General features: G+C 45.5%; 1 protein-coding gene across 1 annotated transcript in view; it reads right to left on the reverse strand.

Moving 5' to 3' along the window:
- Positions 1-14059: 14059 nt before the first annotated feature.
- The window catches only part of LOC123765810 (uncharacterized), a 50470-nt gene continuing 49128 nt past the window's right edge, over positions 14060-15401 (reverse strand). The window contains exon 5 of the mRNA XM_045754573.2: positions 14060-15309. Coding sequence (XP_045610529.2) covers positions 14800-15309 — 510 coding nt within the window. The 3' untranslated portion in view covers positions 14060-14799. The remainder of the gene's footprint in view (positions 15310-15401) is intronic.

Here is a 15401-nt window from a genome sequence, read left to right on the forward strand (position 1 = left end):
GCAAATGATATTCCATCTTCCAGTACTGATGTTCAGGACTATCTTACAGGTAACTATCCACAGTCTCTGTACCTAACGCCTGCAAATTCCACTGATGTTAATGAGATAATCTTTTCTCTTAAAACCAAGTCTAGTGCCCTTGAGGAGATACCAACTTTAATTTACAAAAATATCTCCAGATCTTTTTTTTGCCCCTACTATTGCATTGCTCTTCAACAAGTCACTTGAACTCCAAACCTTACCAGATAATCTAAAAAAAAAAAGCGAGAGCAACCCCTGTCCACAAATGTGGTGATCTCACTGATGTTAACAACTACAGACCAATATCAATACTGCCAAACTTGTCAAAAATAATTGAAAAACTAATCTACAAGCAGCTTTACTCTTATCTAGCCAAACACAATATACTTAACTCTTGTCAATATGGCTTCAGACCCAAAAAAGCACTAACGATGCACTTATTAGTATGAACAACTTGATACGTACAGCTCTTGATAAAAACGAGTTCCCTGTTGTGTTATATGTGGACCTGCGTAAGGCTTTTGACACTCTCAACCACCAAAACCGTCTTCTTAAATTACATCTTCATGGAGTCAGAGATCACTCTCTGCAATACATCAAATCTTACCTTACTGACAGGCTCCAGTAAGTTTATATGAATAATTCAATTTCTCCCACCTTACCCATCAACATTGGTGTTCCTCAGGGCAGCATACTTGGCCCTCTCCTCTTTCTCATCTACATTAATGACCTTCCAAATGCCTACCAACACCTCAAACCAATTCTATTTGCTGACGACACAACCTTCATTTACTCCAGTCCTGACCTCCTTGCTCTAAATGTCACAGTGAATACTGAGCTAAATAAAGTCCATCTTTAGTTAACTGCCAACAAACTCACCCTCAACATTGACAAAACTTTCTATATTTTGTTTGGCAATAAATCCTCAAATCAAATAAATCTCAGGATAAATAATACCCAAATTTGTAACAAAATAGATGGCAAATTCCTTGGCGTTCTCATTGACCACAAGCTAATTTCCAGGGACACATTCTAAATATATAAAAAAAAAGTTTCAAAAACTGTTGGCATTCTTTCTAAGATCAGATATTATGTACCTCCACCTGCTCCGGTGACTCTCTATTACTCCCTAATCTATCCTTATCTCAACTATGGTATTTGTGCTTGGGGTTCCACTACCCAAAATCATTTTCGTTCTCTAATTACTCGACATAAAGCTGCTATTAGGACAATATCCAACTCTGGCCCCAGACTTCACTCGGTATCCCTTCTCAAATCTCTGAATATGTTAGATATTAAGTCACTGCACATCCTCTCATGTGTATTATATATATATATATATATATATATATATATATATATATATATATATATATATATATATATATATATATATATATATATATATATATATATGTCGTACCTAGTAGCCAGAACGCACTTCTCAGCCTACTATACATGGCCCGATTTGCCTAGTTAGCCAAGTTTTCCTGAATTATTATATTTTCTCTAGTTTTTTTCTTATGAAATGATAAAGCTACCCATTTCATAATGTATGAGGTCAATTTTTTTTTATTGGAGTTAAAATTAACGTAGATATATGACCGAACCTAACCAACCCTACCTAACCTATCTTTATAGGTTAGGTTAGGTTATGTAGCCGAAATAGTTAGGTTCGGTTAGGTTAGGTAGGTTAGGTAGTCGAAAAACAATTAATTAATGAAAACTTGGCTTATTAGGCAAATCGGGCCTTGCATAGTAGGCTGAGAAGTGCGTTCTGGCTACTAGGTACGACATATATATATATATATATATATATATATATATATATATATATATATATATATATATATATATATATATATATATATATATATATATATATATATATATATATATGCCTACAAGGGGTACCACCTCTGGTGCAAGTGTAGGGACCCATAGCCTCGGAGAAGAAAATAAAGAGTACTTAGAGAAGACCTTGTGGATCCTCACTGAACACTTTGATATTTTCTTCTCCTACCACCGCTATTCTTTTGGTATGTGTGTATATTTATCTAACTTTATTTGAAAATGTCATTACACAAAAAAAGTTACAATATTGATTACATGCAGGGTACAAGGCTGCTTGTCACAAGTTGAACAGCTCCTCCAGCTCCTCAGATGGCGGGCAGGAACCATGGATGCAGTGAGCATTTCCTCTCTGGATTGCCACACTAAGGCGCTGAAAAAGAAAATTGGCAGATCTTGGATCTCTAGTTGTTTCGATTAGCTTAGACCCCAACTCCTTCAAAAAGCTAGCAGCACTTTTACCCCAGGCACCAAGTGTCTCTGAGGCAATGGGGACAAAATTGTAGTGGTGCTCAAGGTCTCTGTACTTACGTGACTTGGCTGCTTCCCGGTGATTGGCAGCTCCTCCTACTTGTGTAGCACTGAAGTCAACATAGGTATTGGCTAAGGTTGAAACGCAAGTGTAGTCCCACACCAACTGTCTACCATGCTTCCAGGGGTTCACCGTAATTCCATCTGGGCAACCGACAGGCTCATCAGAGTTGCGGGACATTAGGTAACGGGGCTCTCTCTCTGCTGGACAATCGGCTGTGGTAAGGCTTCTCTTAATAATGTCATTAACCTCGCCGTGTCTTGCATGCCAACCTCCTGTCCTTTGGCAAAGAAGGCCATGCCGTCCATATCTGTCGGCTTCTGCCTCGCCGCAAATACACCTGTATTCGGTGTGGATTGGGGCAGCGAGGCGGAGAGCCACGGCAATTCGGAGGGCCTGCGGTGTGAGATGGGTGCCCGTTGCTGACATTGGGGTTGCTGCACGGGAGACGTCTCCCGTCACGCAGGGTGCAGTCGCACCTCCGCAGATCCCCAGTATTAACTCTTGATACTGGTAACGGCTCCAGGGTGCAGTCGCACCTCCACAGATCTCCAGTATCATCTATTGATACTGGTAACGGCTCCAGGGTGCAGTCGCACCTCCACAGATCTCCAGTATCATCTATTGATACTGGTAATGGCTCAATAGGGCCACCACTTACGGGCTATTCATGTCCGTGCCACTTTTTGGGTGGCTTAATCTTCATCAATCATCAATCAATCATGGGGTTGCTAATAGGAAATCACCTGCATGAGGAGCCGCTACAGCTCTAAGTCGGGCAGTGTCATGTGGTGTTGTCGCAGCTTCTAGCAAAGTAGCAGCTTCTTGGTCGGCAATGGGGCGATCCCAGCTGGATTGCTTATGGGCTTCAGAAGGCGGTGGTTATGGTGCTGGTTCTGCGAGAGACACCCATTTGGTTGTGCAGTCTGTGAAGCTGGGATCATGCATCCCTGCCTGTTGAACTAGGTGCTCAGGTAGGATTTCCTTCACCAAGTTGTCAGACCCCACTGAAGAGGACAGGAACGCTGGTACAGCAATTTGTGTTGATGTGCACGCCAAGGCCCCCGAGTCTGACAGGAAGGGAGGCCTGTTTCCACTGTGAGTCGCTGAGGGAAAGATTGAGGGTTTTTTCTAGTGTTGATTTCAGCAAGCTGTCGTACTCTTCTAATTTAATATTGTTGAAAGATGGCGAACATCTTAGAAAGTAGGTCAGCCTGGGGAGGGACAAGCATCTGGTGATGAGGTAAAGTGCATCATGAGCATCGATGTCTTCAATCCTCTCGTTCATTCTCTTCAGGTCAGTGATCTTCTCACCAAGGACCCCATCGATGGCATTCCTTCCAAGAGGAGCACCTAGGAGTGTGCTGTCCTCAGGGTTGGTTGTATGAATGTCAGGCAAAACAACCTTTATTTGCTCTATTATGTGCTGGTTGGTGGAGGTTATTTCGCACTTGGAAGGGTTCAGGGTGTGGCCTAGGCTTGCTCCTTGCTCCTGAATTATTCTTATGTCGTCCAAGAGTGAGGCTGGGGAGCCGGCTAGAGTACCATTGTCCAAAAACCAAATGTTGAGCTCTCTGTACAGGTTATCGGTGACTTCCTTGATAACTAGGCAGAAAAGAAAAGGAGCAAGGGGGTCACCCTGTTGGACACCTTCTTGTGATTCAATTTTATGTTCCCCAAAAAGCAGAGTTAGATTCTTGCAGTAGCATGAGTTTACAAACGGGTAGAGGGAAGGAAAAAGGCGATGAACTGCACTGCACACTATATATATATATATATATTGTCGGGGTTTACTCGGGTGAGCAACAGTACACTCAAGGTCACTCACTGTAGCCCTGCGGGTCTTCACTCTATCCTCGCGGCGCCACTGTACGCCAGGAGAGTATCCCAGTCAATCCCAACCGGCCCCTGATCGAGAAAGAGTGGGAACACAACTTGTTCACCTAACTGTTGTATGCCCGCCCCGTCGTAGGGCTCTACTACTAACCACAAGGTCGCCAACTGGTGTTTTCGGTGTCCAGTAACACATCAGTGGTTTTGTTGAATTGTGGTAACAGTGGCAAGGACACACTCAATAGATCTGATATCAGGCAGGTATTTACTTCTATCACTCTCTGCTTTCAGGTGTTACATAGCCACAAGAAATATGGAGGGGATGATATAAACACCAATGTACTTTGTATTTTACTTAAAACTCATTCAAAGACATCACAAGATTATATCAATAAGCAAACAGCTGTTTCAGGCGGGAGTCGCTCGTTCCCACATATAATATGAACTCACTAAGCTGCCAACGCTCCCCCTCTCGTCAATGTCAAAATCAGCTGGGCGACTACCCCCACGCGAATGTCACTTAATCTGTTTGCTTGTTTTCCTGGCGTCGCGCGCTCTGTTTCTTTAAGTTCTCAAAGATCACTAGAAGATCGAACACACAATATTTGCGACAACAGCACGTAAATACTTCGCTACACTGATCTTGGGCTCAATCAAACATTTCTATATTAAATGTGACAATAATTCACTGTCATGGTATTACACACTGCCCTTCATTTAATGATAACGTATGCAAGTATATGTCACTGGAGTTCTCAGTAATTCCTTCCGTGGGCGATAACACAATTAATCACTGCACACATGAATGATTATTCAATACACGAGCATAGACATATATAATGATAATAACATAGTTACTGGGCACATAGCCTAACTCCCAAATACTGGCATAATTATATATATATATATATATTCTCTCACTATATGATAACATTAAAGTCTCATGAAAAACATTCTCAACACAGTAAATTCATCAATTACTCCGGGTGCCTGCATACACCAATAATAATCATATCTTTATAGTACCATTCTGCACACTGGTGCCTTATTGTGACATAGGTGAGCCTTGCTCACGACATACAAAATACTCAGACTAAATAATATAGCTGACTAAAGGGGAATTGGGAGGGAAACTAGAATCACCTACTTCCACCTATCCTCCGATGAGAGTTGAGTTGTAGCTCCTGGTCCTGGCTCCTGCCTCGAGTAGGGAACGCCCCCACACACACACTGTCGTGTCCTCCAGGAACTCAATCAACGTCCCACCGTAAGCGCGTCGTCTCCGTACCTTTTCACTGCAGGTCCGTGCTCCTCCTCGACTTCTTGTAGGGTTGGAGTCGGTCTCCCGGCCGTCGACTTCTCCTCCCAGCTACGGCTGCCCGCCTACGTCTCGGCTGCAGTCGTTCGGATTCCCGAATAGTTTTCTTCTTCCGCTGCTTCCCGGTGGCTCAGTCCAGCCACTACACCGTCACAAACGGGTGAACTGCCCCAGACGTCGCATACGTCACTGCACAGACTTCACTTCTTCTTGCACAGTACCTGTCCTGGAGCACTTGTTGCTCAATAACCGTCGATTCCCTCTCTGGTTCAACACATGAACTAGGGAAGACCTCACAGAGTACTGGCCGACTTCGGGTGACGCGTAAATCCACGGGAGCGGGAAACAACTGTCAAACTGACAGGACCAATCGTCGCACGTCCAACCTCCTTGACGTATCGTGTCTGACTGCTGGCGCCAGCGCGGCGCGCTGCCCGGACCCCCTTCCTTTCGTGACGTCACTTTCGCCACGGGAAGTTTTCATTGGCTCTCGGTGCCACATTGCTGTCGGTGACCAATCCGGTGCCACTGACGTCACACAGTTTTGGCGGGGAATCAGGAGAGCCAGCGCCATCTTGGCTTCCTAAATGGCCTAAACCACAGGCCAAAATATTACTGTTTCACAAATTTCTCGGCTCTCCGAGAACACTCCACTCTCTCCCATATATCAAATTGATGCCTGCTACGTAGAGAACGCTTGGGTAAAGTGGACATGACTCTTACTGCAGGCGTGGGAGAAATATAAGGGGGGGAACACCGTCACATACCCCTCCCCTTAAAATAAGAGTCATGTCTGGTTAGTGTATGCGGGATAGGGCATCCGCTACTACGTTGTCCTTCCCCTTGATGTGCTTGACCTTGATCTTTGTCAGACTCTCAGTGTTGGTGAGACGGGTGCCGCCCGCCCTGGACCACTTTCCTTCCTCCTCCGGGAGTTCTCGGTCCCCCTGTACACACAGAACTGTCTTCCGCTGGGGTTCTCGGGACACCGTTCCGTCCTGCCTGGCGGCTCTTCCTTCCACAATGAAGAAAGGTCTCAGGCGGTCTACGTGACACACCTGTTTCTTTCGGGGTCTGTCCGGCTTCCCAATCTCGTACGACACTGGACCCAACCGTCGCAGCACTTGGTATGGTCCCTCGAACCGCGACTCGGTCACCCTACCTTTACCTGGCAGCAAAACCATCACTTGGGATCCGACCTGAAAATCCCTCTGCGCAGCTCTCCCGTCGTACCACTCCGACATCTTACGCTGCGCCTCCTTCAGGTGTTTCCCAGCCAGTTCCTTCGCTCGAGTGAGACGTTCTTTGAACTTCTGGACATATTCATTCACCATTCCCACGGTCGCTCCTGGTGTCCATCGTTCCCTCAGCATGGATAGCATGGCATAAATAACATAGATAAATGGAAAGTAAGCCTTTTCAGGACCCACACGTCCTCCTTTGGCCTCACTAATCAATTCGGGGAACTCTTCCTGTTGCAACTCTCCAAGACGAGTGCGGTCCACCCCTAGAGAACTGGTGAGGGTCACCTGCAACTCATCATTCGGGCTACCTTCGCCCTCCGCTCGTTCTCCGGGTCCTACGAAGAGGTGATCTATTCCCAGGCTGTCGGACGTCTTCTCAGCCCCATCAGATCCACAACCTCCTGGTTCTTCGCGCTGTCTCGGCATCACAGCACAAACTGGGAACGCCGCCGGGGCGATTCCCTTCTCGTCCCCACAGGCGTTCAACTCTCCGCCTGTCTCCTTGTATTGTTCTAGGCACTCTTCGCCTTTCACAAGGTTCGGAAGGACATATCCTCCACACGCGTCATTCCCCAAGATGACCTGTGCTTCCATCTTGGGCATTGATGTACAGACTCCCACCACTAGGGTCTGGCAGCCATAATCGGAATTTAAAGTTACCTGGTGTAGGGGCATCCTCACTGGGCCTCCCACAGTGGTCACGCTTGCCACCCCCACACTGGTACTTTCGTAACCCTCGGGGAACAGGGTCTCACTCACCAGGGTAAAATCAGCCCCAGTGTCTCTTAGCATCTTCACTGGGATGGGGTCTGCGTCCCCCATCCTTACGGTTCCTCGACACACGAATGGGTGAACTTTCTTCTCCCCATCCAGCACGGGTTCATCCCGCACTCTCTCGGCCCTCTGGTCCTCGAACATCACTAAAGCAACGTGTCCCCGCTGCTTAGGGCGTCTGCATTCCCGCGCGACGTGTCCGATTATTCCGCAGTTGTAGCAGCGGACCTTCGGCGGAGACCATCCGCCACCGCTCGCCTTAGCACTGCCTTCAGAGGCCGTCGCTCCTTGTGTCTTTCTCGCCCCACTTGTTGACTCCTTGGTTGCAGCACCAGCTCCTGAGCTCTCCGCTTGGTTCTTCTCTATCGGCTCTACAGCACCTTTTGTTCCTCTGTCGTCCCATCTTGAGAGGTGGGACTTAGGAGAACTCGCTTCTGTCCTCCATCCATCCGTCCTCCTATAATTCCTACTGCTTCCGGAGTACACGGGTGATCGGTGCTGTCCCTCTCGGCTTGGGCGTAGTGCTTCCTCTAACATGTCGGCTCGGTAGGCTGCGGCCCTCAGGTTCTTTATGTCCGCCTCCTTTACCCTCACCCTGATCTCAGGAGAGAGCACGGACATAAACTTTTCCATGACCATTAGTTCCTTGACCTCTTCGACCGACCTCGCTCCTTCAGAGTCCAGCCACTTAAGGAACTTTCTTTCCATGAGCCTCGCCGTCTCCGCATAAGACTTTCCTGGTGAACGGGTACATTCCCTAAACCCCTTTCTGTAACGCTCCGGCGTGAGTTTGAAGGAATGGAGCACAGCTCTTTTTACCGCATCGTAGTTGGTGCATTCTTGGAAGTCGAGCATAGTGTAGGCTTCACGAGCTTCCCCTGTTAGCCTCCCTTGAACCAGCTCCGCCCACTCCGCCCTCGGCCACCTCTTCAGAGCAGCAACTCTCTCAAAGTGGTCGAAGAAACTTTCGGCTTCACTAGGCACATAGACCGGCAGATCTCGTTCCCTCACTCGTCGGTCTTCCTGTTGCGGCGGAGCAGGTACACCTAGTCCTAGTTCAGCTCGCTTCAGCTCCACCTCCTTGTTGGCTTCTATTTCCAGTTGTCTCAGCCTAACCTCTCGCTCGTGTTCTTCCCTGCGTAGCTGTGCTTCTCGCTCTTGTTCTTCCCTGCGTAGCTGTGCTTCTCGCTCTTGTTCTTCTTTGCGCTGCTGTGCTTCTTCTCTCCTCAGCTGCGCTTCTGCTTCTCGCTCTTCTTTACGCTGCTGTGCTTCTCGCTCTTCTTTGCGCTGCTGTGCTTTTTCTCTCCTCAGCTGCGCTTCTCGCTCTTCTCTGCGCTGCTGTGCTTCTTCTCTCCTCAGCTGCGCTTCTCGCTCTTCTCTGCGCTGCTGTGCTTCCAGCTGCAGCTTCATTATTTCCAGCTTAACGCTGTGCCTGCTGCCGCTGGATCCCCTGCTGCTTCCACCAATACTCAGGTGTTCTCCCACACTGGCAGGTGTTTGGGGCCGTTCCTCCCCCAAAGCTTCGTCTCGGGCCCTGAGCTGAGCCATTATCTCTAGTCTTCTTTCTCCTACTCTGGCAGATCTCAGCTTTATTCCAAAATGATCCACTATAGCCTGTAACTGTGCCTTGGTGCACTCTTCCAGCACCTGTTCATCTCTAGAGTCAATAAACCTTGCTACTTTATCATCCTCCATCTTGTGCTATGAGTGATAACCTGCACCTGATCTCTAACACCACTGCCAAGTACCACCACTGCAACCTTTACTTCGATCGAAATCCTGGCAAGGTCGCCAATGTTGGGGTTTCCACTTACTCTTGCTCTTACTCTGGGTGAGCAACGGTATCTCAAGGTCACTCACCGTAGCCCAGCGGGTCTTCACTCTAATCCTTTCGGCGCCACTGCACGCCAGGAGAGTATCCCAATCAATCTCCACCGGCCTTCTGATAGAGAAGGAGTGGGAACACACTTCTTGTTTACTTAACTGTCGTGTGGCCCGCACCCAACAATAGGGCTTTACTATTAACCACAAGGTCGCCAACTGGTGTTTTCGGTGTCCAGTAACACCTCAGTGGACTGGTGGAATTAGTGGTAGCCTTGGCAAGGTCACACTCAAAAGATCAGGAATCCGGCAGGTACTTACTCTTATCACTCTTTGCTTTCCAGTATAATATAGCCACAAGATCAATGGAGGGGATGATATAAACACAGAAGTAATTTCGTATTTTACTTAAAATGCATGAAAGATGTCACAAGGTCAATCAATAAATAGATCAGCTGATCCTGGCTGTGGCCGGTAGTTCCCACGAATATTATGCACTCACTAAGTGGCAACACCTCCCCTCCTCGTCAATGTCAAGAACAGCTGATCGCCTGGCCCCGCGCGAAAGTTTATTGCTTGTTTTCTAGATTCACGCGCGCTGTTTCTTTAAGTTCTCCAATATTGCTAGAAACTCGCACACTCGAGATTGGCAACAATAGCACGTATTACTTAGTTACACTATACTCGGGCTCAAACAGTCGTTTCTCCAATCAATGCGACAATGACTCACTGTAATGGTTTTAACTGCCCTTCATTCAATGATATATTATGAAGTATTTAACACTGGAGTTTTTCAGTACTTTCTCTCGTGGGCGATAACACAATAATTCACTGTACTCACAAATGATTAATCACTGCATGAACACAGACATATATAATGTATATAAATCAGACATCAAATAAATGGTAAATAAATAGTTTCTGGGCACATAGCCTAACCTCCAAATACTGGCATAATTTTATATATATAATTTATCACTATATGTTCTCATCAAAGTTTCTAGAAAGATATACAAAACACAGTAAATTTATCTCTTGTTCCGGGTGCCTGTACACACCAATAATAAACATGAAAATTATAAGTACTCTTGATAGTACTATCCTGCACACTGGTGCTTTATTGTGACATGGGTGAGACTTGCTCACGACATATAAAATCCTCAGGCTAGATAATATAGCCGAATAATATAGCTAACTAAAGGGGAATGGGGAGGGAAACTAGAAACACCTACTTCAACATATCCTCCAATGAGAGTTGAGTTGTAGCTCCTGGTCCTCGTGTCGGGAACGCCCCCACACACACGTTGTCGTGTCCTACCGGAACCACTCGTCGTCCCACCGTTTAGCGCGTCGTCTCCGTGCCCTCTTCCCTGCAGGTCCGTTCTCCTTCTCGACTTCTGGTAGAGTTGGAGTCGGTCTCCTGGCCGTCGTCTTCTCCCAGCAACGGCTGCCGCCTACGTCTCAGCAGCAGTCGTCCGGATTCCCCAAATAGTCCTCTTCTCCCTCTGCTACCCAGTGGCTCTGTCAGCCACTACGCCGTCACGACTGGGTGAACTGCTTCAGACATCGCCTACGTCACTGCACAGACTTCACTTCTTCTTGCACAGTACCTGACTGGAGCACTTGTTGCTCAATAACCGTCGATTCCCTCTCTGGTTCAACACATGAACTAGGGAAGACCTCACAGAGTACTGGCCGACTTCAGGTGACGCGTAAATCCACGGGAGCGGGAAACAACTGTCAAACTGACAGGACCAATCGTCGCACGTCCAACCTCCTTGACGTGTCGTGTCTGACTGCTGGCGCCAGCGCGGCGCGCTGCCCGGACCCTCTTCCTTTCGTGACGTCACTTTCGCCAGGGGAAGTTTTCATTGGCTCTCGGTGACCAATCCGGTGCCACTGACGTCACACAGTTTTGGCGGGGAATCAGGAGAGCCAGCGCCATCTTGGCTTCCTAAAGGGCCTTAACCACAGGCCAAAATATTACTGTTTCACAAATTTCTCGGCTCTCCGAGAACACTCCACTCTCTCCCATATATCAAATTGATGCCTGCTACGTAGAGAACGCTTGGGTAAAGTGGACATGACTCTTACTGCAGGCGTGGGAGAAATATAAGGGGGGGAACACCGTCACAAAATATATATATATATATATATATATATATATATATATATATATATATATATATATATATATATGCGAACATATATATATATATATATATATAGAGAGAGAGAGAGAGAGAGAGAGAGAGAGAGAGAGAGAGAGAGAGAGAGAGAGAGAGAGAGAGAGAGAGAGAGAGAGAGAGAGAGAGAGAGAGAGAGAGAGAGAGGGGGGGGAGTACCTCCTCTGGTGTAAGTGTAGGGACCCATAGCCTCGGAGAAGAAAATAAAGAGTACTCAGAGAAGACCTTGTGGATCCTCACTGAACACTTTGATATTTTCTTCTCCTACCACCCCTAATCTTTTGGTATGTGTGTATGTTTATCTAACTTTATTTGAAAATGTCATTACACAAAAAAGTTACAATATTGATTACATGCAGGGTACAAGGCTGCTTGTCACAAGTTGAACAGCTCCTCCAGCTCCTCAGATTGAGGGCAGGAACCATGGATGCAGTGAGCATTTCCTCTCTGGATTGCCACACTAAGGCGCTAAAAAAGAAAACTAGCAGCTCTAGGATCTCTAGTTGTTTCGATTAGCTTAGACCCCAACTCCTTCAAAAAGCTAGCAGCACTTTTACCCCAGGCACCAAGTGTCTCTGAGGCAATGGGGACAAAATTGTAGTGGTGCTCAAGGTCTCTGTATATACGTGACTTGGCTGCTTCCCGGTGTTTGGCAGCTCCTCCTGCTTGTGTAGCACTGAAGTCAACATAGGTATTGGCTAAAGTTGAAACGCAAGTGTAGTCCCACACCAACTGTCTACCCTTCTTCCACTCCCATACTCCCAGTTGCGTTGCTCCTGGGAGTATGGGTTCGAGTCACTTCTGGGGTGTGAGTTTTCAGTCGCATATAGTCCTGGGGACCATTCAGGCTTGTTCGTATTTGTGTTTCTCACATGTGCCCCAAAGAATGAGGTGATTTGATTAAATGCTATGCCCAAGATTACCATCCGAGTGCCGGCGGGGAAGTGGTTCAAATAGCTTCGGCTATCACTTCCTTATGTCCGGTCGTGATGGTCAAGCGGATTAAGGCATCCTGTAGTTACCAGTTGCGTAGCTCCTGGGAGTATGGGTTCGAGTCATTTCTGGGGTGTGAGTTTTCAGTCGCATATAGTCCTGGGGACCATTCAGGCTTGTTCGCATTTGTGTTCCTCACGTGTGCCCCAAAGAATGAGGTGATTTGATAAAATGCTATGCCCAAGATTACCATCCAAGTGCCGGCGGGGAAGTGGTTCAAATAGCTTCGGCTATCACTTCCGGTCGTGATGGTCAAGCGGATTAAGGCGTCCTGTAGTTACCAGTTGCAATGCTTCTGGGAGTATGGGTTCGAGTCACTTCTGGGGTATGGCTTCGAGTCACTTCACTTCTGGACTTCTTGATGTGTACACATCAAGAAGTCAACACCAGCAATCAACAGCCAATTAATGCACAACTATATTCTACCCACCTCAAGACTCCGCTCCAATATAGAAGCATCAAGAAATATGGACCAATAGGCTTTCTACAAACACTTCTATTCAATACCCATTGTTTCGTGTTCTGTCTTGTGTTGATGAAATTAATACCCTATTAATGCCACCTCTTGTTCTGTCTTGTGTTGATGAAATTAATACCCTATTAATGCCACCTCACCCCATCCACCTCACTCAAATGTAGATATAAAATCGGAGATGCGTAAGTTCTATTCAGTTGTGTATTTGTAAACTAAAGTCTTTGAAAATGTAATAAGTTTTACGAAACGCGCTCGTGTCGCGTCAGACTAGAAATAAAAATGAATTTTGGAGAATTGATTTTTGATTTACCTCCAACAGTGAAAAGAAATGTACGAAAGATTGAGAAAATTCGTGTTAGAATTATTAATCTTACTTTTTCGGTCATATTTAATAATATATGTCTACAGGAAAGACTGCTACCAAAATATACTAATATATATATATATATATATATATATATATATATATATATATATATATATATATATATATATATATATATATATATATATATATATATATATATATATATATATATATATATCGTACCTAGTAGCCAGAACGCACTTTTTGGCATACTATGCAAGGCCCGATTTGCCTAATTAGCCAAGTTTTCCTGAAATAATATATTTTCTCTAATTTTTTTCTTATGAAATGTTAAAGCTACCCATTTCATTATGTATGAGGTCAATTTTTTTTTATTGGCGTTAAAATTAACGTAGATATATGACCGAACCTAACCAACCCTACCTAACCTAACCTAACCTATCTTTATAGGTTAGGTTAGGTTAGGTAGCAGAAAAAGTTAGGTTAGGTTAGGTAGGTTAGGTAGTCGAAAAAACATTAATTCATGAAAACTTGGCTTATTAGGCAAATTGGGCCTTGCATAGTAGGCTGAGAAGTGCGTTCTGGCTACTAGGTATATATATATATATATATATATATATATATATATATATATATATATATATATATATATATATATATATATATATATATATATATATATATATATATATATATATATATATATATATAAAACGATGAACTGTAATGCCAATCCTGACCTTAAAAGCTTCATTGAAGGTTGTAACAGAGCCCATGAGCACCACACAAGAAACAAATACCTTTTTGATATTCTAAGAGTACGACTTAATCAAACTAGAAATGCTCTACATATCAAGGGACCCAGAATGTGGAATGACCTTCCCAGTCATGTTAAAGACTGTACCTCTCTCAACCAGTTTAAGATACAAACTAAGCACTACCTAATTAACTCCCTGTAACCTACCTTACCCCTATAATGTCATCCCATGTCTGTTATTTTAAACAATTCTGTTTGTCGACCAAATTGTATTTTTGCTGTTTTTCTGCCATGACCCCCCCTTTTTTATTTTTATATTTTCTCAACACATTTTATAATTTAATCTCAATGAGTAATAAATTTTAGTATTTAGTGTTTTTCCTGCCCGAAACGCTTTGCGTAATAGTGGCTTTAGGCATTGTATGTACTAGCTCTATCTATAAATTCATCAATATTTGTATCACCCCTTGTATGTATGTACTTTACCTGAATAAACATCTGAATTTGAATTTGAATATGTAAATTTCACTCTCATAAATCATACTTGACAAACTTTGATGGGATGAATATATTCTACCTTCACTATCTGTGAGAACCAAGTAATTCCTAGGTTCGTAACATAGCACAACACCACAGCTGTGATGGTGATGACAGTGGTACAGTGAACTAGAGTGGAAGCACAACACCACAGTCCACCACAGTCACCTCCGTGATGTCACTGTGGTTGACTGCTGCCCTCACCACACCTAGACCACTCTCCACCTCACCGAAGACATGTGACCACTGGCGACCACCCCGACGGTCCCTGGTGGTGATGGCGAACTGGGCACTCCAGACACTATCTAGCCACCTGCACCACACAGCTCCTGCCCGGCCTGACGCTGGGTACCGCCCTTCTAGGTTAGGCAGCAACGGGGCTCCTCCCTCACCATCATTACTCTCGTAGTCACCACCATCCACACACTCTCCCGAGCGACCCTTGGCCCTCACCCACAACAGTTTAGTGTTGAGGTAGCTGGGGCCCCGCTGGCCCGTACACAACAACACAAACTGTCTGGCCAGCGGAGTGTCAGGGGTCAGCCGGATGGTGACCCGCCCTCTTGTTGACCCCGCCCACCCGAGGTCAAGGAACGCCAGGGTGCAGGAGGGGTCCAGCACGGCCACAACCTCACTCTCCTGCAGGAAATATAATAAATCACGCGGGAACCTGTATAGTAAATGTTATATATTAGTTATCACAACTCAGTGTCAGTAATGTCAGCACGACT

Source organism: Procambarus clarkii, chromosome 37, assembly GCF_040958095.1.
Source record: "Procambarus clarkii isolate CNS0578487 chromosome 37, FALCON_Pclarkii_2.0, whole genome shotgun sequence".
NCBI classification, from domain to species: domain Eukaryota; kingdom Metazoa; phylum Arthropoda; class Malacostraca; order Decapoda; family Cambaridae; genus Procambarus; species Procambarus clarkii.